Source organism: Cebus imitator, unplaced genomic scaffold, assembly GCF_001604975.1.
Source record: "Cebus imitator isolate Cc_AM_T3 unplaced genomic scaffold, Cebus_imitator-1.0 Scaffold4, whole genome shotgun sequence".
Taxonomy (NCBI): Eukaryota; Metazoa; Chordata; class Mammalia; order Primates; family Cebidae; genus Cebus; species Cebus imitator.
Window position 1 is genome coordinate 11,343,539 of NW_016107319.1, and position 23,209 is coordinate 11,366,747.

The 23,209-nt window shown below is 40.2% G+C and overlaps 1 protein-coding gene across 2 annotated transcripts in view; it reads left to right on the forward strand.

Moving 5' to 3' along the window:
* LSM6 (LSM6 homolog, U6 small nuclear RNA and mRNA degradation associated) overlaps positions 1-5,253 on the forward strand; it is a 15,088-nt gene extending 9,835 nt beyond the window's left edge. The window contains exons 3-4 of one of the 2 annotated variants that reach the window (XM_017534787.2): positions 1,474-1,587; positions 3,790-4,217. In XM_017534787.2, the coding sequence (XP_017390276.1) occupies positions 1,474-1,587; positions 3,790-3,824 (149 nt within the window). In that variant the 3' untranslated portion in view covers positions 3,825-4,217. Of the gene's footprint in view, positions 1-1,473; positions 1,588-3,789 lie in introns of both variants that reach the window. The other variant, XM_037740612.1, reaches the window with a different exon arrangement.
* Positions 5,254-23,209: the final 17,956 nt, after the last annotated feature.

Below are 23,209 nucleotides of genomic sequence, written 5' to 3' on the forward strand. Positions count from 1 at the left end.
TTTTTGAGATGCTGTCTCACTCTGTCACCCAGGCTGGAGTGCAGTGTCGCAGTCTTGGTGCACTACAACCTCTGCCTCCCAGGTTCAAACAATTCTCCTGCCTCAGCCTCCTGAGTAGCTGGAATTACAGGCACCTGCCACCACTTCTGGCTAATTTTTGTATTTTTAGTAGAGACAGAGTTTCACCATTTTAGCCATGCTGTTCTTGAACTCCTGACCTCAAGTGATCCACCTGCCTCTGCCTCTCAAAGTACTGGGATTATAGGCCTGAGCCACTGTGCCCAGCCTGGACGTTTCATTTTGAAATCTTTTTCATTAGTTTTCAAACTTTCCTGTCTTGCCTCAGAAGTTTCTTACTTATTTATAATTGTGGCTTATAGGTAAAATAATACAGCAGGAAATGAGCTAAAGTTGTATCTTAAGCTTTCTTTTGCTAAGAAATAATTGTTATTATTCACAGTCCATTCTGGTTCTTTGAGAGTTTACAGCTTAAGCTGTCATTATAGACACAATTTTGAAAGGAAACTTTTTTTGTTTAGAGAATAATAGGGGCAGAGACAGAGAGTGAGGAGCATATTAATCAAGTTAAGACATCAGATGGGAAACTATAGACTCATCTAATTCAATTGAATCTAGTATTTGTTTTTACTTAATTTTTTTTTTCCTCTGGAAAATACCACTTTACCTTAGAGACAGAGTTAGAGGCTTACAGATTTTCATCTTTTGAAAAAGATCATCATGTCAAATTTTACAAAATTTATACCATCTTAACACAATTAAAGATTCGCTCAAACTGTTTCCTTGAAAGCTCCCTCGAATGTTTTTGGCCATTTTCTCTATTAGTTTTGATTGAAAAATATTATAGCTGTAACAAAACAGAACAAGATGTGTTATAATGCAATATGTTGCCCTATATTCTCAAGCTGCTCTTCACTCTGAGTCACAGCTTTAAGATGTTCTTTCGGGAGCACCTGCTGTCTCCTCTTCTATTATTTTAACAGATTGTGGAGACTTCCTCTTAACCCTGGAGTACATTCATCTGCTGCAGTAGATGTTGTGAAAGAATGAAATAAATCTGCAGGCCCATATTTCACTTAGTGGCTAAAGTAGGAAATGCCTCTGGAACCTGGGATCATTTGTTCATGCATAATTGCCCACCTTGTGCTTAGTTTTCAAAGAATGGTATTTTTGTTGGAATATTCTTTTGCTGTATGTTCATACATATCATGAGGGAAGTGACGGTTTGTTGTTTTACCGGATAGTAGTGGGTGCATGACTGCCTTCCTAGCCTTCATTCAGATTGGCATAGAGTTGTTGTTTGCTTACGCTACTGAGTTTCATTTATTGTGTGAATTTTTATGTTAAGCATCTGAGAGCTAATGAATAAAGAGATTGTCAGCTCTAAGGTATACCCTGTAATTTTCAACTCTTACTTTTCTTGTGTATCTTCTTTTTGACTAAATCTGTCTGCAGGGGTCCTGGCTTGCCTGGATGGCTACATGAATATAGCCCTGGAGCAGACAGAGGAATATGTAAATGGACAACTGAAGAATAAGTATGGAGATGCATTTATCCGAGGAAACAATGGTAACATTTCTTCACCCTGCAGTACAGGGTCCAAAATAAGCCTTTCTGTTTATAATCCAGATCACCAAAGAGTTTTCTAGATAATTTAAAAGTACAGTTTTAGGCTTATTTTAAAATGCTTATATGTCAGATCTTCAGTTTGACCAGTTATTTTTTAGATGCTTCATAGAATTTTGAAACTAAAATTTTCCCCTTCCCTTCCTTTAGTGATGAGGAAATGGGGACCATTGGTCTCTGGACCCAGAACCCTGCTCTCTCAAGTAAAGATTACTGTGTCTCCCCAGCAGATATTCCTGCTTCTCGTAGCCTGGAAGTTGGAGCTGTAAGAATGGGCACCATTTCCTTGATGTCTTTGATTTGCATAATTTGGCATTTCATCCTATTTGTCCCTTCTCTGTTAAACATTCAGATGCTTTCTATGGAGATTTGTACCTTTCCTTTGGCAAAAATGGCAAAGTAGAAAAACTAGTTTAAAGTTTCTCAGTTTTTTAAACAACTAATTGCTGTGATTTTTGTAGTTATTTTTAAGTACCTAGTTTCAACATGAAAATTATAATTAAGTCATATTTGTATTTTTGGTGGGGAAGGAAAGACATCAGAAGTATGAGAATTACCCCACTTTTTGGTTCAATCTCCCAAATGAAACTCTGGGATTCTTGAGTTAAGATTTTTTATTGATTTGTTTAATTCTGGATGTCTTCAGCTCCCTAAATAGTTGAATCTCCTTGCTATAAACTAAACTTCCTGACTTTTATAATAGATTCTGTCCCCTGTGCTTACAGTATCATATTTCTTCATATTATATTTTTATATATATGATCTCCTGGCTTTCTAGTCATTCCTACTTATAGAATTATTTATCCTATTTTTCATGTCCTCATTTGACTTCCTGTTTTTCCTAAGAAATGATACAATCTTTTCTCACCTCAAGACAGCTAATGGCAGCAGTCACTGACAGGCTGGCTTCTGTGCATGTTGATAGGGGTTGGATCCTTTAACGTGCACACTACACCTAGGACTTGAGGGGCAGAGTGGAGGGTAGTTGTACGGGCAAGATTCATCTTCAGACTCCCAAGTTCACACCATTGGCTTTTAAAGAGGATCTTGACTTACTTGATTGAGCTGTGCTGTACTTTGATGAAGACATCCTACTGTTTACTTTGAGCAGACCTCTCAGAAGCCTAGTAGGCATGGAGGGTGGAAGGGAGAGCCAGCACTAGTGAAACTTGGCCAAAGTGACCCAGGCATTCCGTTTTGTTTCATTCCTACAGACCATACATCCTAAGAGTTCAGGCTGGTAGTCGTGAGAGGACTGGCTAAGTAGAATATTGGGTAACACCAAAGTATGAGACTTTAACAGGAACTCAGAAAAAGGACTTTGATATCATTAAAAAGAAAAAAAAAAATCAAAAAATCCTGCTCTTGTTTATCCTGTTGCAGTTAAGAAGGTAAACAGCAAGTTTAGAGTTTGTGTTGGAGAGAGAGATGAAAATATGCTGTTTATTCTTAATTTGAGATCTAGCCTGGTAGGTAGATTGACTGATTTACTTTCTGAAAACATCTTGTTTTTTGTTTGTTTGTTTGTTTGTTTTTTGCGATGAAGTCTTGCTCTGTCGCCCAGGCTGGACGGTAGTGGTGCCATCTTGGCTCACTGCAGCCTCTGCCTCTCAGACTTAAGTGATCCTCTCACCTCAGCCTCCCCCGTAGCTGGGACTTCAGGCGCGTACCACCATGCCTGGCTAATTTTTTGTATTTTTGGTAGAGAGGAGATTTCACCATGTTGCCCATGCTGATCTTGAACTTCTGAGCTCAAGTGATCCACCTGCTTTGGCCTCCCAAAGTACTGAGATTACAGGCTTGAACCACTGTGTTCAACCCGGAAAAGCATAATTCTTACACTTCCAACTGTAAAGCATTCTTAGATGCCAGAGATTTCCACATCTATTTTATTATATCTTCATGGTCACACTTTGCAGAGTCAGTCAGACACATGGATAAGATTAGGACACAGTTTTATAAGACATCAAACCCGGATATAGATTCATAAAACTAGTACTTCCAGAGTTAATTGAATGATACGAAAATTCCTTTTAAATGTCAGGTGTAGCCAACCAAAATCTGTTTGCTTTTTAAACTTGCTACTATGTGTACTTACAAGCAGGGTTTTTAATTTTTTCAATTTATGTATTTTTTTCTTTTCAGTGTTGTACATCAGTACACAGAAGAGAAGGATGTGAAGACACCAAGAGAGCAACACTTTTCATAGTTGGATATATTTTTTTATGAATTTTTTTTCTAATTTTTGCTTCTTTTGTGATGTAATTTGTCCTGTTTTTATAATAATTGGTGATTTTTCACTGACGTGAATAAGATAAATATTTACAATTGTGGATTTAATTGTGAAGTGTTCTTCCACATTTAAGTTTCAGTCATTTTTCTTTTACCTCTTGTCAGTGTACAGAATGCTAAAAGAATTAAAAAAAAAAACAAAATATATCTCTTCTACAAGATTATTTAACTTAAGTTTCGAGGAGTGTCATTGCATTTGACTTGCTTTACTTATCCAGCTAAAATGATGCATACATTTTATATATTGTGTGGGTGTGTAATTAAAACATTTTAGAGGTATCCTCCTTTATTGCATCTTTCTCTGTTCATACAAAATCCTTGGGTGAATATGTTCTACAAAGGCATCCAGTTTCAGTCTGAAGCACAAAAAGGGGCCACAAGGTCAGATGTTCAGCCACTGATTTAGTCACCTTAAATAGAAACAGAATTGGGGAGCTAAGAGGGGCACTTTCACATGAGTGGGATTCGAATCGAGGTGCTGGAGAAATCCTAAAGATTAGCAAGATTTCAGTTAGACTCCTGTCAGCAGTCCCCCTGCGACTCCTATGCAATTAGACTTTTTAGATTTACCTGCTCCCTTTCAGGAACATTGGCATCAATGTTATTCTCTCAGTTTATGAACACAGTTTGGGAGAGACCATTCCTGTACATCTCTTGCAGTCGGATTAAACCAAAGCCTGGAGTTTATAAACTAATTCAGGTTCTAATTGTGGAGCTGAGATTGGGAAATAATTTTTCCTAACTTGCTTAGCAAGTGGCTTTAGAGACCCCTGTCTCAAAAATCAGCTGTGTTTGCGTGTGACGTTGTCCAGGAGCAGAACACCAGGCTTTATGTTGCTTGGCACAAGTCAGCTCCTCCAATGATGTGATTCCTGCTGAGAGGGTTTTCACAATTTATTAATGAGCTTTCCACAACCCTGCTTTATTCTCCAAACAGTTTTATGCTGTCTCTAGGAACAACAAATATATCTGGGCACTGTGGTTGAATGAACACCAGACAGTTGTGTGAATGTTGTATTGGTCTTCCTCTTCTCTCCGTCCCCAGTCTAAATAGCATTCCTGTTTCTGGAGCTGGTGGTGTGATTTAAAACAACTGCTGGGTTGAAGGATGTAGGGGCAGGATCAAGGAGGGAGGGAAGGGGTAGTGCTGATTTTGGAGAGGTGTATGTAGTGTTTTGTCTTGGTTTATTTTAAAGATCAGAGAGTAATTGGAAACAATTATTTTTTAATTAATAACTTGGGAAAGGTGAACAGAAACATTTCACAGGGTTTTACCGTGTGCACATCAAAAATAAAACACTTTATGCTATGCTTCAATAATTTATCACTTCTTGACAGGGGCTTGGAAAGGGTCCAGTCTGTGAGTACAGATCACCAATTTGCTCTTTTATAAATGAGTTCCTTTAAGGAGAAAGTGGATAGCCCTCCAAGTGGAGGATACATGTTCTCATTTGTTTTGTAGAATATGTGGGGCTGCAGGTTATCGTGTCCCTTCGTTCACTTACATCAGCCACCTCTGAAAGCAATTCCACTGTAGTCTCCCAACAATCTGTAGCATCCTATTTTTTCTTACTTCTTCCCTGACCTCGCTTTTGGTATAAAAGTCTTTATTTTCCCCTTGCCATCTCTCTAGTTTAATAGCTCTACAGTGGAGTCTGTTTTCAACCATGGAACTACTTTTAATCAAGATCGATTTTGGGAAATACTGCCATTTTTATGGTAATAACGGACTGTATTATGCACTTGGACCCATGCAAGTTGCCGCCTGTGTATACCTTCACATAGTAGAACCGTGAAACAAAGTGTGAATGCTAAAACTACCTTCTTCTTTTCTGTAGTCTCCTAGGGGTCAGTGAATGATTTCTAGCTGTATTGTAGCAAAGACATTTGTTCTAGGTTGAAGAATTTTTGACTTGAGTACATACATTTTCCCTGTCTCTGTGCCCCCAAACCCTGGCTGCCACGCTCTTTCTCTTGGGCTGTGACAAAACAGAATGTTTAGTGAGAAACAAAATTGTGCTTGATTTTCAGACTATCTGACTTCACGTTCTGATTTGGTCTTTGAGCTATTCCTTGGCTAATCTTCCAACAAGTTGGATTGATTCTTATTTCAAAACTGTTTATCCCAAAACAGAGCTGTTGACAAGTACAAATACAGATGGCAGACATGTGGTATGATTTTCATGTTCTCATCTCAGCATTCAGGAAGGGAATGTTATTGAAAGATCGTTTACATCTGAAGCTTTCTGCTCAAGGCAATATGGAATGCATGCCAGGAGTGCTTAATTATGCTTAATTAATAATAGTAACAAATGCTTACAGGGTTTCCTTAAGGTCTAAAAGTGCAGCAGCATTGGACGTGGTGTGTAAGGCTTATCACCCCTGGAGGCTATAATAATCTAACAATAGAAGCAACCTCTAGGGGGAAAAATTGTCTTTGATAATCACTGACACAGGTGACCTCAGTATAGCCAAAGATCCCTTACTCTGGGCAGACACACCCATTATTGTACTGACCTTTGTCCTCTGAGCAGAGGATCCTCCGGAGTATTGACTAGCTCTTGTATTTGGAGGCAAATCCCAGCCCAGGCTGTGGCCTAGCTATTCCCCATGGCCCAACTGCATTAACTGTTATTTTTCTTCTCCAAGTAAATTGTTGGTGAAACGAAGACAAACTGCAGGTTTTTCTCCCCATTGACCTGCTTTCAGGAGGTTGTGTGCTCAGTGGCGTGCCTCTGCCTGTCTTTGCTAAGGTTGCCCCCAACCATTGTGGAGATAGACACCACCTAAGAGTGGCAGGGTTAGTCCTGACCTCTCTGGGGTCTGAATATCCAGCAACTACCTTAATTCCAGTCGCCGCTGTCTGTTGTACCACCAGTACACAGCACTATAGCCATCTGTTGTTGACCGACTAACTTAGACTCACTGTTAAAGTTCAGTTAGCCAGAGTGGGGGTGAGAATGCAAGAGTGGACGGTGAGAGAGGTATGTGCCGTGTGTGACAGGACCGTGGAGACAGCCCTCTCTGATACCTGTTATGTCTCTCTTTTAAAAGATACAGGAGGTGGCCAAGGGGTGGGGATTTGAGAATGTGGCGGCAGAAATCTAGCATTTATTGAATGACAGCTGTAGACAGGCGCTGTGCTATACCTTATGGGGAGGGGGGTAGGTAAAAAAGGAAATACAACATTGTTCACACCTTCCATACTGAGTTTGTGGGTTTGGGTATTTATGAGGGAAAGTGGTGCTCTCCATCCTTTTTTTTAAAAAAAAAATTGGGCCAAAATTGTTAGAATTCTTTTAAAAATCTGGACGTTTTAGATAGATTTGAGCATCTCAACTGTATTTTTGTGTCTTGAAATTCCAAATAAACTCAGGACTGGATAATTTTGAAATCTGAACGTAACTATGCCCTATTTACCCACAGGCCCTTGTAGTTCAGCCTCCCGTCTTTATACTTTGTCTTTTTCCTCTCCCTGGCAAAAGCCAGCTTTTGTGTGGTTTAACTGAACTATCATGTTGGATATTTTTTATATGAAGACCTGTTTTGATTGATCTGCAGCAGTGAAGGATTTTCTTCAATAGTAATTTGGGAGTTACAACAGATAGGCAGAGGGATATTCTAGGAACTTCATGAAATATAAAACTCTGAAACAGTTGGGATAGACTAGTTTTCAATGCCTAGGTTACACAAATGTTCAAATTCACATGGGCTTCATTTATTCCAAGTTTTATAATGGAATGGATGCTGGTGGGTTTGGCAATATATTATATCAATAATTTGGATTAAAGGAGAGGTCAATTTATGAAATGTTCACATTTTAGGGAGGCATTTTTGTTACTATCATGTGCATGTGGTATTTCAAGTCACTAGTGTTTATATCAACTAGATGTTTTCTTAAACTTGGAAAAATGAAAAAATTAAAAATTTGTAAAACGTACAGTTGAGTGGATGTTGCTAGGTTTCAGGGCTCCCTGTACCCCACCCACAGTAGTGTGTTGGTCGCAACCCTGAAATCTCAGTGGTTTGAAACAACTAATGATCTTGCTCATGCTCCACGTGCACAGGGCAAATAGGTGGGACTCTGCTGATTGCAGTCACCTGGGGGCCCAGGCTGAGGGAGACAGCACCTTATGTTTCCATCTCAACCTGAGGACTCAGCACCTGCTGCCGCAGGGGTGGAGCATAAAGAATCACTCCCTGGCTCCTAAAACCTGTTGTTTAAAGTTAGTGTCACTTCTACCCTATTATTAGGCAAAGCAAGTTACACAGTCAGGGCTTACTTTAAGTTTTCAGGAAAGTGTAATCCTTTCATGGACCGGGGAGAGACAGCCAGAAATACTGGTGAGAAGTAGTAATAACCTACTACATTATGTGTATTAGTCACGGTTCCTCCAGAGAAATAACCAACAGAATGTATAGAGAGATTTAAGGACTTGGCTCCCACAATTGTAGAGGCAAGTTCAAAATCTATGGGGTAGGCTGGCAGGCTGGAGACCCAGGCAAGAGTTGTCGTTCAAGTCTGAAGGCTGGCTGCTGGAAGAATTCTCTTTTCCTCCAAGGAAGTCAGTGTTTTCCTATTAATACCTTCAACTGATTGGATGAGGCCCACCCACATTTTGGAGGGTAAATAGGTCTACTTCTTGAAATGTTAATCTCATTTTTTTAAAAAGTCTTCATAGCAACATCTAGAATAATGTTTGACCAAATATCTGGGTACCATGGCCTAGCCAAGTTGATATATGAAGATAACTATCATGATATGTTAACCATATCCTTTGCATTATACATTTTCTTAATAATCATTAGTAAAGCATTCATAAGTATAAAGCCTTGGTGTGATTTTTACTGCATTGAAAAAAGAATTCTTTCTTTGTTAAGACTTGGGTTGAGGGACCTGTGCTCCTGGTGTCTTAGTCTATTTTTCATTAGATTCCAAAGAGAATAGTAACTGGTTTCTTCATGGTTTCAGAAGCTGAGTTTGAATACATTGTTTTGGTTTGGTTTTGTTGCTGCAGGTTAACTTAAAATTTCCCAATTACTATATTTCTATATTTAAAAGAAAATGCAGAAGGTAAGAACAATCTTTCCTTAGACCAGGTAATTTTGTCTCAAGCCAACCAAATGTGTTCCATCCACATACTGTGAGGAGATGATCAGGGAGTCTTTAGTATACCTCAGAACTTGCCGCATGTAAAATGTGTCTGAAAGGCACAGGCATGTTACAACTAAAACTCCCTTACCACTTTCGATACAGTGAGTTTTCGTGGCTCTCCCTTTCAGCATATTCAAAACCCTTTACAAGTATCTTTCTCCTGAGAAAGTGAGTGTGCTCCTGTCTTGTTTAAAGATGTCCCATCAACAGGGCCTGATCTCCAGTTTGCTTTTGTCCTTTTCCTAATTGTGATATTCTTGGCAGAGCCTGCTTCACACCCTGTTCCTTGTCTCCCTGACACTGGCATAGACAGAAAGATTTCTGAGACGATTTTCCCACTCTGGGAGTGCAGTAGAGGAGCCTCATGAAGATCAGACCTCCACCTTGGTTTTATTAGCAAACAGCTAATCCTCACATGCTCCCCTTGTTGGTCACTGAACAAGGTAGTCCCCTTTTCCACATGAGGAAACCTGAAGTGAAGAGGTTAAATGACTTGCCCAGGGTCACTTGGGGAGTCACTGCAGCGACAGTAACAATTCCCTCTGCTAGTTGATCCAGTGCGCAGGTGTGGGCTCTGTCAATTTCTTCTAGCATGCATTTAATCAATAAATCAATATCCTCTTCTCTGATTCATCCTCCTAGTAGTTGATTGAAGAAGATCTCAAGATGTGCACAGAGACTGCTGTCCTCTACATTCGAAGATGATGTTGCTGACAGTGATTTGTTATCACCTGGCTTGAGTGTGACAGGAAAGATCAATAGTTGGCCAACAGCCCTTTACACACAGGGCCAAGGTAGAAAACTGCTCCTTAGTTTGCGTCTGCAGGCACTGTTTGCAGAGACTAGCAGTTTTTGAGATGACTGTCGGTTAGAATTTGTTTTTTCTTCCTTGGAGTCTCTCTAATCCTAATTACTACTCAACAGGCTGTTTCCCAGCAGCGCTTTGCTGGGCCTTCATGTTAGAAGCTGTGCATCATCAGACCCAGTAGGTCTGTAGGAGAGAAGTGGAGTCAGGCTGTGTATGCATCTGAATCGACTGTCCCTCCCTGGCCAATGCTGATTAAATCTAGGGTTCTTTTGTCAGTGGCTCATTAGCTCGGATGTTGAAGACTGAAGTAATTTATGTTTATTTTTAATTTTTGAGACAGAGTCTCACTCTGTTGCCTAGGTTCAGGTCCAGAGGCACAATCTTAGCTCACTGCAACTTTCACCTCCTGGGTTCAAGCAATTCTGCTGCCTCAGCCTCCCCAGTAGCTGGAGTTACTTTTTGTATTTTTAATAGAGTGTTTCACCATGTTGACCAGGCTGTTCTTGAACCCCTGACCTCAGGTGATCGGCCTGCCCTCAGCCCCCGAAAGTGCTGAGATTACAGGCATGAGCCACCATGCCCGGCCCTAAGACTGAAGTAATGTAATGTCTTTTCTCACGTGAGATTTGCTGTGTCACTTGGCCCCCTTCTGTTTATCCCTCATTGTCATTGTGTGTACTTAGGACTTTCCCAGGCCCCGTTCCTTGAGCACAGCCCATACCCCAAAACCACTCTGCCCCCAACCTTGAGCACACATTGCTTAAAATCGCCATACAATCATTTAAAATTCAACCAGGTCACATTGCGCATTTTGTGTTAAATATATTTTTCTGTGACAAGTTTACTTGCAATTTCTATTTTCCTATTCTCCTTATCATTTTCAGTGTAGTATAAAATCTTAAAACTTTTTGAAACTTTTCATCGAACTGATCACTTTAAGTACTGTGAGGGAAAAACACAGGATGTCAAAGAGATATAGCAAACCTTGATCAAAATGTATTGTGTTTGCATTTCCAGAAAAAAGGGAAAGCTCTATTTAAAATAGATTGGTGAGAGGTTGAGAGAAAATAGATAATACTGCTTCTCATTATTAGAACTGTTTTCCTGAATGAACCTGTTAGCCTGTTTCAGAGAAATGAATTTAACTGAAAGGAAAACCAGGTTGAATGATCATCAGGTAGAGATTTTTTTGGGGGGAGTTGGGTGGGGACAGGATTTTGCTCTGTCACCCAGGCTGGAGTGCAGTGGTTTGGCCTCACTGCAGCCTCAATCTTCTGGCGTCAAATGATCCTCCCACCTCAGCCTCCTGAGTAGCTGAGACTGCAGGAGCACACCACCATACCCGGCTAATTTTCGTATTTTTTAGTAGAGACAGGGTTTCACCATGGTCTCGATCTCTTGACCTCGTGATCCGCCCACCTCGGCCTCCCAAAGTGCTGGGATTACAGGTTCAGCTTCTTGAGTATCTGTGACTACAGGTGCACACCACCACACCCAGCTAATTTTTTGTATTTTTAGTAGAGACGGGTTTTTGTCATGTTGTCAGGTGACACAGGAAACAGTGTTAGAAGCCTGTGAGCCATTGAGAAAAATGAGATGTGAGCAAATAAATGCCCTGGTTTTAAAAAGGAAGAAAAGGTTTGGAAACAACAGACAAGTAACCTTGATGCAAAAACCTTGAATACTCAAGAGAAGTAGAAAAAGATGTAGTAAAAAAGTTGTGGCTTTTAAGAGCCTATGGGCTCACTTGAAGAAGACATATGAAGACTACAGAATATTTTAATAGGTCTAGAAACTATACCTATTAAGATATGTAGAACCTATACCTTCTACATTACTAAACTAGAAGAATATTGTGATTGTAACATCATCGTCCTGGGTAACAACTACTGAGCAGCTTCTTTGTTCCATGTGCTATATGTCTGCAACACTCAGTATATATTGTCTCATTTAATCCTCAGAACCAACCACCCTATGTCATAGTATGGCTTCACTTAATCTTAGCAACACTCTGAACAAAATTTCTCAACTATGTGGACAAAAATATAACAGAGTAGTTGTTAGTATGACTGGAGGTTTTATAACTGCTTGGAAAAGGAAAGGCAGTGCACACAAACACAGCCATGTGGGCAACAAAACTTAAAATGGGTCACAACCTCCTGTACTCGGTTGTATGAGTTTAATATTTTCATCAATTCCTCAGGTAAAGGAATCAAAGATTTTTCACATTATGTAGTACAGGGAAAGATGGATAATACTAGGAATAATAGAATCGAGAGTAAAAAATTCAATAAGCTAGGATAAGAGAATGAAAGCAATAAGCTGGAGACAAAAGGCATTTCAATTTAGGATTTGTTTTAAAAAAGCTATATAGCACAGTTTGGAGAGACTCAGAATTATTAAATCTCATTGTTGGAAGAAATTTTTGGTCTTCTAGCCCACCCAAGAAGTCCTACTAAGTAGTTTTCTAGTTCAATGTTTTTCAGTCTGCATAATATGGCATAGGAAATGAAATCAGTTTAGTGGTTAAAGGTCATCATTAAAAATGAAAAAAATCAATGTACACCATTTATAGCATTTAGCATTATTGTGTCAAATGTGTTTCCATTTTATTCTTGGTGTGGGTGCACTTGGGGCTGATAAAAAACGTTTTCTACTATAGGTTGAAAAATTTGAAATCCACTGCTATGGGCAACGCTCAAATACCTTTCTTTCATTGCCTCATTTACAGATACTGTCTACAGGGAGATCTGGGGGCATCTTTTTTTGTCTTTGTATACATCTGGGTCATAGGAAGATATTTTTCTTTTAATAGTGAAGTTAAGTTTGTCTCACTGTAGCTTGAGCACCTTGGTTTGTGTCTCAGCCCTGCCACATACTGGTCATAAGCTCTTGCTCAAATCATTTTACCTCTTTAATCCAAAATGTTTCTTATCTGTAAAAATGGCAATATTTTTTAATAACAGATCAATAATATTTTCCATACCTTTTATGAGGATACAATTCATTTTTAAAAGAGAAAATATATTAAAAACTCTGAATAGATTTGACAAATGCTCTTCTTTATAACCCTTAAGTGTACCTTAAACAAACCTAATCTTTTGTTGTCAACCCTTCAGATATTTTAGGAACCTATTAGAAATCTTCTCTCCGCAAGGTGAAACTCCCTGTTGGCTCAGCTGCTCTTCAAAAATGCATAATTTTGGAGCCCATATACCACCGTGGTCACTCTCTTCTAAATACAGTCCAATTTTGTACACTTATTCTATTTTCAACTATATATTAATGTTAAAGTACAGCATGCAACATGAAAAATGACATGCACACAATGAGAGGAGCTGTGTTAGGTGAAGAGGCTTATTGATGATTACTTTGCTTTTTCAAAAATTATGTTTAATGTTGGCATATATCCTATCTTCCATAGAAATAAAGTAGGGTATTCAGCATCTAATTTCAAATGTAGACTAGCAATCTCAAAGTATAATGGAACAATTATATCCCTTGTTCAGGAGACAAAATTACCCCCAAAACCTTTTTTTGTTCTGTTTTTAGTGGCATATTTTCAGCTTAAAACCCTAAAGTTTTTTTAAGTGCCTGCTTGTGAGCCCTATCTCCTCCATCCTAGGTTTAAGCCATTGGTTTTTTCTGACCTAAGAAAAGCACTTAACATTTGTCCTTGTTTAATTTCATCTTGTTAGATTCAGCTCATTGCTCTGGGCTGTCAAGATCATTTTTCATCATGATTCTGTCATGCAGTCATCTGCCTGCTCCTCCCAGTGGCTGGTCACCCACAGGCCAGAGTTGCATGCCCACCACACCTTTCTCACACAGTGCTGGAGGGAGGCCACAGGGAACTCCTGTCCTGGCCATGCAGCTGACAGCATCCTGTAGGGGATGTTCTGCAGCCACTTTAGAATGCATCTAGTTGTTTGTATGTCATTTTAGCCAATTTTTCTTTATATGGTCACTAAAGGTAAGAAATAGGCAGCTGATTATTTTTACTGTTTTTACTTATCTGCCAGGAAGCTCAGAGTATGGGCCAATGGTCCATTTTTAATAGGTCTAAGCCACTTCTAAAATCTAGTAAAAATAAAATAACAACACATGATAAGGGTTCTCCAGGAAACAAAACCAACAGGAGATAGATATAGATACGGCTATATCAAGAAATACAGCACTCCCTTCTTATCTGTGGTTTCTTTGTGGTTTTAGCTATCTGTATCTGCCATGGTCTGAAAATAATACATGGGAAATTCCAGAGATAAACACTTCATAGGCTTTAAGTTTTACCCTGTTCTACGCATGGTGAAATCTCATGTTGTCCCACTCTATCCCACCTGGTGAGTCATCCGTTTGTCCAGCGTTTTCACACTGTCTGCCCATCAGTCACTTGGTAGCCATCTCAATTATCAGCTCCATTGTCGCAGTATTGCAGTGCTTGTGTTCAAGGAACCCCTATTTGATCTCATAATGGCCCCAAAGCCCAAGAGTAGTGATGCTGGCAATTCAAACATGCCAAAGAGAAGCTGTAAAGTGCTTCCTTTAAGTGAAAAGATGAAAATTTTCAATTTACTAAGGAAACTAAAAAAAAAAAAAAAAAAGAGGTTTATTTGTCTCATAATTCTGCAGGTTATACAAGCATGGCACCAGAATCTTCTTCAAGTGAGGCCTTAAGAAAGTCTTAAATAAAAAAAAAAAAAAAAAAAATCATATACTGAGGTTTCTAAGATCTAAGATAAGAATAAATCTATCTGTAAAATTGTGCAGAAGAAAAAAGAAATTCATGTTAGTTTTGCTTTCATATGTCAGACTATAAAAGTCGTGGTCACAGTACATGATAAGTGCTTAATTAAGATGAAAAAGATATTCAATTTGTGGATAGAAGATGTGAACAGAAACGTTCTAAATGATGACAATCAGGTTTGGTACAATCTGTGGTTTCAGGTATCCAGTAAGGGTCATGGAATATATCCACCTCCAATAAGGGGGAACTACTGTATAGATGGAGAGAGGGAGAGAGAGAGAAAGAGAGAGAGAGAGAGAGGTATACCTCCTTTTATTGTGATTTGCAAATGTGTATTTTACAAATTGATGGTTTGTAGCAACTGTGTGTTGAGCAAGTCTATGAGTGACAGTTTTCCAATAGCATGTGTTCACTTTGTATCTTTGTGTCACATTTTGGTAATTCTCACAATATTTCAAACTTTTTCATTATTATCATTTCTGTTATGATGATCTCTAATAAGTGATCTTTGTTGTGACTATTGTAATTCTCTTGGTGCGCCATGAACTGCACTCATGTCGAGTGGCAAACTTCATAAATATATCTGTTCTGACTGCTCTGTCAGCCAGCCATGCCCCCATCTCTCTCCCTGTCCTTGGGACTCCCTATTCCCTGAGACACAAGAATATCGAGATTAAGCCAACTAGTAACACAACAATGGTATTTAAGTGATCAACTGAAAGGAGGAATCAAAGGACTCTTACTTTAAATCTAGAAATGATTGAGCTTAGTGAGGCAGGCATGTTGAAAATTGAGATAGACTAAAAGCTAGGCTGCATGCACCAGATGGTTAACCAAGTTTTGAATGCAAAGGAAAAGTTCTTAAAGAAAATTAAAAGTGCTACTCCAGTGGACACATGAATGATAAGAAATCAAAACAGTCTTATTGCTCATATAGAGAAAGTTTTAGTGGTCTGGATAGAAGATCAGACCACAGCATTCTCCTAAGCCAAAGCCTACTCCAGAGAAATGCCCTAACACTCTTCAATTCCATGAAGGCTGAAAGAGGTGAGGAAGCTACAGAAGAAAAATTTGAAGCTAGCAGAGGTTGGTTCATGAAGGCTAAGGAAGGAAGAGCCATCTCCATAACTAAAAGCACAAGGTGAAGCAGAAACTGCTGATACAGAAGCTGCAACAAGTTACCCAGATCTAAAAGATAATTGATGAAGGTGGTTCCACTGAACAACAGGTTTTCAGTGTAGACAAAATAGCCTTCTATTGGAGAAAGATGCCACCTAGGACTTTCATAGCTAGAGAGGAGAAGTCAATACCTGGCTTCAAAGCTTCAAAAGGCAGGCTAACTCTCTTGTTAGGGCTAATGTGGCTTATGACTTTAAGTTAAAGTCAGTGCTCATTTATCATTTGAAAATCCTAGGGCCCTTAAGAATCATACTAAATCTACCCTGCCTGTGCTCTATAATGGAACAATAAAGCCTTCATGCCAGCACTCCTGTTTACAGTATGGTTTACTAAATATTTTAGCTCACTGTTGAGACCAACTGCTCAAAAAAAATTTCTACCAAAATATTGCTGCTCATTGACAATGCACTCAGTCATCCAAGAGCTCTGATGAAGATATACAAGGAGATTAATGTTCTCATGCCTGCTAATACAGCATCCCTTCTGTGGCCCGTGGATCAAGGAATAATTTCTACTTTCAAATCCTATCATTTAAGAAATAAATTTTATAACACTATTGCTGCCATAGATAGTGATTTTTTTATGAATCTGGGCAAAGTAAATTGAAAACCTTCTAGAAAAAATTCGCTATTTTAGATACCATTAAGAACATTAATGATTCATGGAAGGAGGTCAAAATATCAACAATTACAGGAGTTTGGAAGAATTTGATTCTGTCATGAATGATTTTGAGGGGTTCAAGACTTTACTGGAGGAAGTCATTGCAGATGTGGTAGAAATAGCAAAAGAACTAAAATTAGAAGTGGAGTCTGAAGATGTAACTGAATTGCTGCAATCTCATGATAAAACTCTAACAGATGAGGAGTTGCTTCTTAGGGATGAACAAAGAAAATGGTTTTATGACATGGAATCTGCTGTGAGCATTGTTGAAATGACATCCACGGCTTTAGAATATTACGAAAAGTTAATCGATAAAGCAGAGGCAGAGACTGAGAGGACTGACCCCAATTTTGAAAAGTTCTGCTGTGGGTAAAATGCTATCAAACAGCATTGCATGCTATAGAGAAATCTTTTAGGAAAGGAAGAGTCAATCAATGTGGCACATTTTATTGTTGACTTATTTTAAGAAATTGCCACAACAATCTCAGCTTTCAGCAACCACTACTCTGATCAGTCAGCAGCCATCGGCATCAAGGCAAGACCCTCCACCAGCAAAAATATCAGAACTCGCTGAAGGCTCAGATGATCATTAGTATTATTTGGCAATGAAGTATTTTTATATTAAGGTATGTACATTGTTTTCTTAGACATCATGTTATTACGCGCTTTAAAGACTGAGTATAATGTAAATATAACTTTTATACATACTGGAAAGCCAAAAATATGGTGTTACTCGCTTTATTATGACGTTTGCTTTATTGTGGTGATCAGGACCCAACCAAACTTGCTGTATCTCTGAGGTGTGCCTGTATAGATATAGGGAAGGAGATCAATTATAAGGTATTGGTTCACATGATCATGGAAGATGAGAAGTCCCATGATCTGCTCTCTGTAAGCCAGAGACCCAGGAAAGCCAGGGTGTCATTTGAAGTCTTGAGAGTCCAAGAGTCAGCGGTGTAGATTCCAGTTTGAGTGCTAAGGCCTGAGAATCAGAACCTCTGAGGGCAGGTGAAGCTCAATGCTTCAGCTTGACAGTTGGAGGGTGAATTCAACTGTTCTCAGCCTTTTTGTTCTAAGCAGGTCCTCAGTGGACTGAATGAGGCCCACTCACACAGGGGAGCGCCATCTACTCAGCCCATCAACTCAAATGCTGATCTGCTCCAAAAACACCCTCACAGACACACGCAGAGATAATGTTTAGCCAGCTATCTGGTTTCTGTTGGCAAGTAAAATTAACTATCACGGGTGGTAAATGCTTTTTAAAAATGATGTATTTATATACTACATATAAGTTTAAAGAATTTGGCTGTAAAAAGTAAATCCTACTTGGGGCTATTTTGTATCTTGTTTATATTTCAAATTTGTGCTATTTCTATGCACATGACATAGAAAAGCAAAATATATGCTTGTTGGCTGCATGTATGTCTTCTTTTGAAGTGTCTGTTCATGTCCTTTGCCCACTTTTTAATGGGGTTTTCTCTTGTAAATTTGCATAGGTTCCTTATAGATGCTGGATATTAGGAGCTGGAGGCTGTTATCCTTAGCAAAGGAACACAGGAACAGAAAATAAAATACTGCATGTTCTCACGTATTAGTGTGAGCTAGATAGACATCAGGTTCTCATGGACATAAAGACAGCAGCGGCAGACGCTGGGGCCTATTCGAGGGTAGAGGGTAGGGGAAGGAAGCGGAGCAGAAAAAAATAACTATTGGGTACTAGACTTAATACCTGGGTGATGAAATAATCTATAGCAAACCCCCATAACACGAGTTTACCTACGTAACAAACCTGTACATGTACCCCCAAACCTAAAGTAAAAATTAAAAACAATAAAAGCAAAATATACTAAGAGCTATCATATCTGAAGTTTGCATAAACTTAACCTATTTCAAGTAGTATTTTCTGCTTACCTATAGACTCTTCCATCAGAGATGTGTGAATTGGGCTTTGTGGGGGAAAGTGCAAGTGCTTTGGTGGAAAGAGTAAAACTGATGCTAATCGTCGCTGCCTTCCCATCTTGTGAGATAAGGAAACCAGTCAGCACGGGGTTTAGTGAAAAGTTGGTGTTAAAGAAGTCTTATTGGCTTGGCCTACGGTAGACCGTCTGTTAAATTCTTGAGGGATCTATTGCCATGTGGATTTAGCTCACATTGCTGGATTTATATGGGAAGAAGTTGTTATGCACTGAAGGAGAATTGGGAAATCTGATATTTCTACTTCCAGCTTTTCTAGACTGCTTGCTGGATGGTTGGAAATGAATGATTAAATTTCCTGAGATGCCCCAAACTCATGACGCTGGGGCTGGCCACCCTCATATGTGACGGTGTGCTAAGGGTCTCCTGGGATTCGGGGTCAGCAGACAGTTTGCTCCCAGGAGAGCTGGCTCTGAACCTAGAGTTAAATGCCCTGTGTAACGTTTTGTGGCTTTGGGGTGCTGCCCGAGAGGTTGACTCTATTACTGTTTCTCAGGAGGTGGGGAGGAGGCCTGTCAGTTTTAGCTGCCTGTTTAGTAGAAGAAAGGACTGTGATGGCAGACCTGCAGCTGGTTTGAGGGAAATGTGGATCCATCTCTGGAGCTGAGTCTTAAAGCAAAAGAAGGAATTGGTCCGCAGAAATGGTCCACAAATGTGAACCAGAGAAACACTTTCGGAGTTTGATATTTACAGGTGCCTTGAAAAAATGTTTTAAAATAAAAAATTAAAAATTTTGATGAAGGACTTTCTCATTTAAAGATTTTAGTATTTCCCCATTGACAAGGGAGAGTGGGGCTAACCAGACAATTAGCTGCTTCTTACTGCAGGGTGGATAAGAGGTTCGGACTGCCCCTTTAGAGGAGAGTAAACCCTGCTTGTTGTGACTGCTTCTGTGCTGGGTGATCAAAGGGCAGTGTGGTTGGTGAGAAAATAAAGGATGACATTTAGATACTCAACCATGATGCTGCATTCTTTACTTTTAAAAAGAGAGAGAAGGAAGAAAAGAAAATATATTCTCACAATTTTAAAGTGTTCTTTAATTTGGGAAAACCCGCCACGGCTGTAAGGAAGGACAAACATTTGACATTGTTCAGTATTGAGGACTCCTGAAGTCCCTGCAATGACTTTTACCTTCTTGCTTTGAAGTAAGTGGGTCCCAAAATCAGTTTGCCTGCTTCTGGTATGTTTGCAGGGTTAGGATGTGAGGTCTGCAGAGAAAGAAAGGTCCGGCTAGATTTCATACTTAGAGTGGCCCTCCAAATTCTGTCCCCGTCAGAGAAGCAGGGAACCAAAATCTTGTCTCCCATCCTTAAGTAGCTTTTCAGAACCATCCCACATCACTCTTTCTCTGTGTTTCCAAGTTCATGACTGTACAATGGCCATTGTAACAGCTTAGAGGTTAGGGGCACAGGCTTCAGAACTACTCTGCAGGGGTTTGAAACTTAGCTCCTCTGTTCATGGGCAGTGACTTCAAACAAGTTGCTTTAATCTTTCTGTGCCTTAGTTTTCTCATCTGTAAAGTGGGAATGGAATTAGAACATATTTTATAGGATCATTGTGAGGATTAAGTGAGTTCATACTTGTTCAACATTAGCTGTGTGCCTGACATATGGTAAGAGTTCAATACATGGGATCTGTTATCCTTGGAAAGGTTGGAAGAAGGTTGCATTAAAATAAGTGGAACACATAGAGTTCTGAACAGAGAGATCCATCCATGTACCTTTGTCTTCTTTACGGTAGGCCTATGCTAAATTATTTCACAAATAACTTATGATGTGCATAGTGCTGTACTATGCATCTGAGCTTGGCAATTTTGAGACAATTCCTACCCCCCCAGGGATTTAGAACTAGGTCAGTAGGTAAGATGGCATACTTACAGCTGATCAGTTGCAATTGAGGGTGGCGTACATGTGCCTACATCAGGATAAAGGGTGTAGGATCCTAAAAAGATACTATAAAACGTTCATATATGCATAATAGGCATCCCCAGAGTTATTCAATACCAATCTTTGAAGCTCATTTTTTGCATGCAGTCACAAGATATGAATGTTTAAGCTTTGAAAAGGGAAAAAGAGGTAATGCTTTTCCTGTCCTGCTATAATAATACACTACCATATCTCTCTAATCATTCATCTCATTGTTCTGTAACTATCTGCTGAGTCACTAGTCTCCATTACCAGCCCTGCCCAGACTCCTCCCTGCCCAGAGCACATGGCCTGCACTTAGAAGGCATTTAATAAAGGTTGGCTGAAGGAATGAATGAATGCTCAGAGTACATTTCCAGCATATCTAAAATTGAATGCCACCAACTCTCCTCTTTTGGACATAGATTATAGTGTTTGTCCAGGCTCCCTAAATGCCCATTTTTTTGACTCCTCCTTTGCCTCCATGTAAGCAGTCTCCAAGTCTTACTTCCATTTATTCTCTCAACATCTCAGTCCCCACTATCCCATGTCAAATGGGCCTCATTTTATGTCTAGATAATTACAACAAACATAGCTAGTGTTCACACCTCTGTTCAAGCTCTCTCTCCTGCTTTGAATGCCCTGTTATCCATCTCCATCTATCTAAACTCCACGTAACCTTTAAAATCAACCATATTTTCCTGATTGTACTTGAAATTTTCTGGTCCCAGACTCTGGTAACCTGACTTTTATCTCTCTTCTCATCATAGACTTTGTTTACTGCTGTGCATCACTGCTAGAGCATCTAGTGCTTACAGCATCTTGTGAGAAATCTAATAATCTCCCCATTTTGCAGATGGCAAACTGAGGCTCATCAGCATTAACTTTCCAAGGTCATGTAACTAGTTTGCTGTCTGACTTCAAAGCTCCTTATTCTATATCTTGCTACCTCACCCCAAGTAAAAGGTCAGCTCCTAGGGAGAAGATCCTGCCAATACTTTATCAGCAGATTCTCTTGCAAATTGCTTTACAAATACTAAGCATTCGAATATTAGTTAGCTTAAAAATCCTGTTTGACTGTATTGTTCTTTAAAAGGGAGAATGAAGGAGAGGATTATTGGGTAGAATGAAAGCACTAGACTGGAGGCAGTGGCTCACACCTGTAATCCCAGGCCTTTGGGAGGCAGAAGCAGGCGGATTGGTTGAGCCCAGCCAGGAGTTTGACACCAGCCTGGGCAACATGGTGAAACTTCATCTCTACAAAACATAAAAAAAATTAGCCAGGAGTGGTGGCACATGCCTGTAGTCCCAGTTACTCAGGAGGCTGAGGCTGGACGATCAGCTGAGCCTGGGAGTTGAGGCTGCAGTGAGCCATGATTGTACCACTGCACTCCAGCCTGGATGACGGAGTGAGACCTTGTCTCAAAAGTGCCGGCTCAGCAGAGGCTGTGGGTGTGGCAGGCAGGATAAAGCCGTGTCTAGGATAAGGTGTCCTCTTGGTTTCCTACAAGAAATATATTACATGAGCAAATGGCAGGATCATGTACTGAGCCACGTAGGTATGCTCTCTCTGCCTTTGCACCTCCCTCCTCATTCTAATTGGTAGTTGGGCCTTTTGGGAATCCCTGTGTCTGGGGAGTTTGTGTTTCAGGGCCAAAGCAGGGGGGTTGCGGATTACCCCTCTACCTCTAGGTAGGTGGATTATGTCAGGGGGCCCAGGTTAACAAGGTGAGGGTAAAAAAAAAAAAAAGGAGAAGAGGGACACTTTTGTCTCTAAGACTGGGACAGGAGTGGAAGGGAGTGGAGAAGAGGTTACCCACTCTCCTGCCAGCAGCAGAGGCCTGTGTCAGGACCCAGTGGAGGGGGCGGAGAGAACCTCAGCAGAGAAAAGTCACAGGGCGCACCTGGAAGGCTGAGCTCTCAGCACCCAGGCCAGAGCCTTGCAAAGACCTGAGCCCCTTTTTTGCCTAGAAGCCTTCCAAGTAACAGCCTTCAAGTGAGGACATGAGCTCAGAAAACTATCATAACAGCAGCCACGGAAGGCCCATACCCCGATTGCTAGACCTCCCAGAATTTCACATGACTCAGTGGAAGGTTGAGATTGCCTCTATCCTAGTGGGATAGAGGCTTGGCGAAACCAGATTGAATTTGTTTGATTTTGTTCTGCATGTGGGGAATACTGGAGTCCCAGGCCAAGGAAGCCCAACTTCCCTTGGTGTTTATAGGACAGATAGTCTCATCCACACTTGCAAGGGAAGGGGTGGCAACCTGGTCTCTAAGCCAGTACCTCGCCTATTCAATCATTCATATCTTTAGGTTTTTCTGGAGTGCAGACAAGGCCTAACAGTCAGAACTTTGCTCTCTCTGGAGCCCCCTACTCCACATCACCCTGCACTATCAATCTTAGGATTCTCTCTTGGATACCCTGCATTCAGTCAGCCACCAAATCCTGCTAAGTACCTCCACCTGATCTCCTGAGTCCATTCCTCTTTCTTTATCTTCATTGTCAGTGTTGCAACCTTCTAGGTGATGCTGGGGCCGCACGCTGGGGACCACACTTTGAGGACCACTGATCTATAGGCTCTGTGGTGTTATCAGGTGTCTCAGTGGAGTCTTGGATGCATGCAACTGTGAACTCCAGCTTTAGTGCAGTTGATATGGGAGGTGCATATGCCATGTATTTTTTTTTTGTATCAAACATTGCTCTTGGGTTAACGTGTCAATTCTGCTTCACCAAGAATAACTTCAGTTCACACTGACTCAAGAAGCCAAGAAGGCTGAGATGTGTTTCATTCAAACATTCTCCCCTTGGCAGAGAGATCAAGATGGAGGCATCCAGCTTCTGCCAA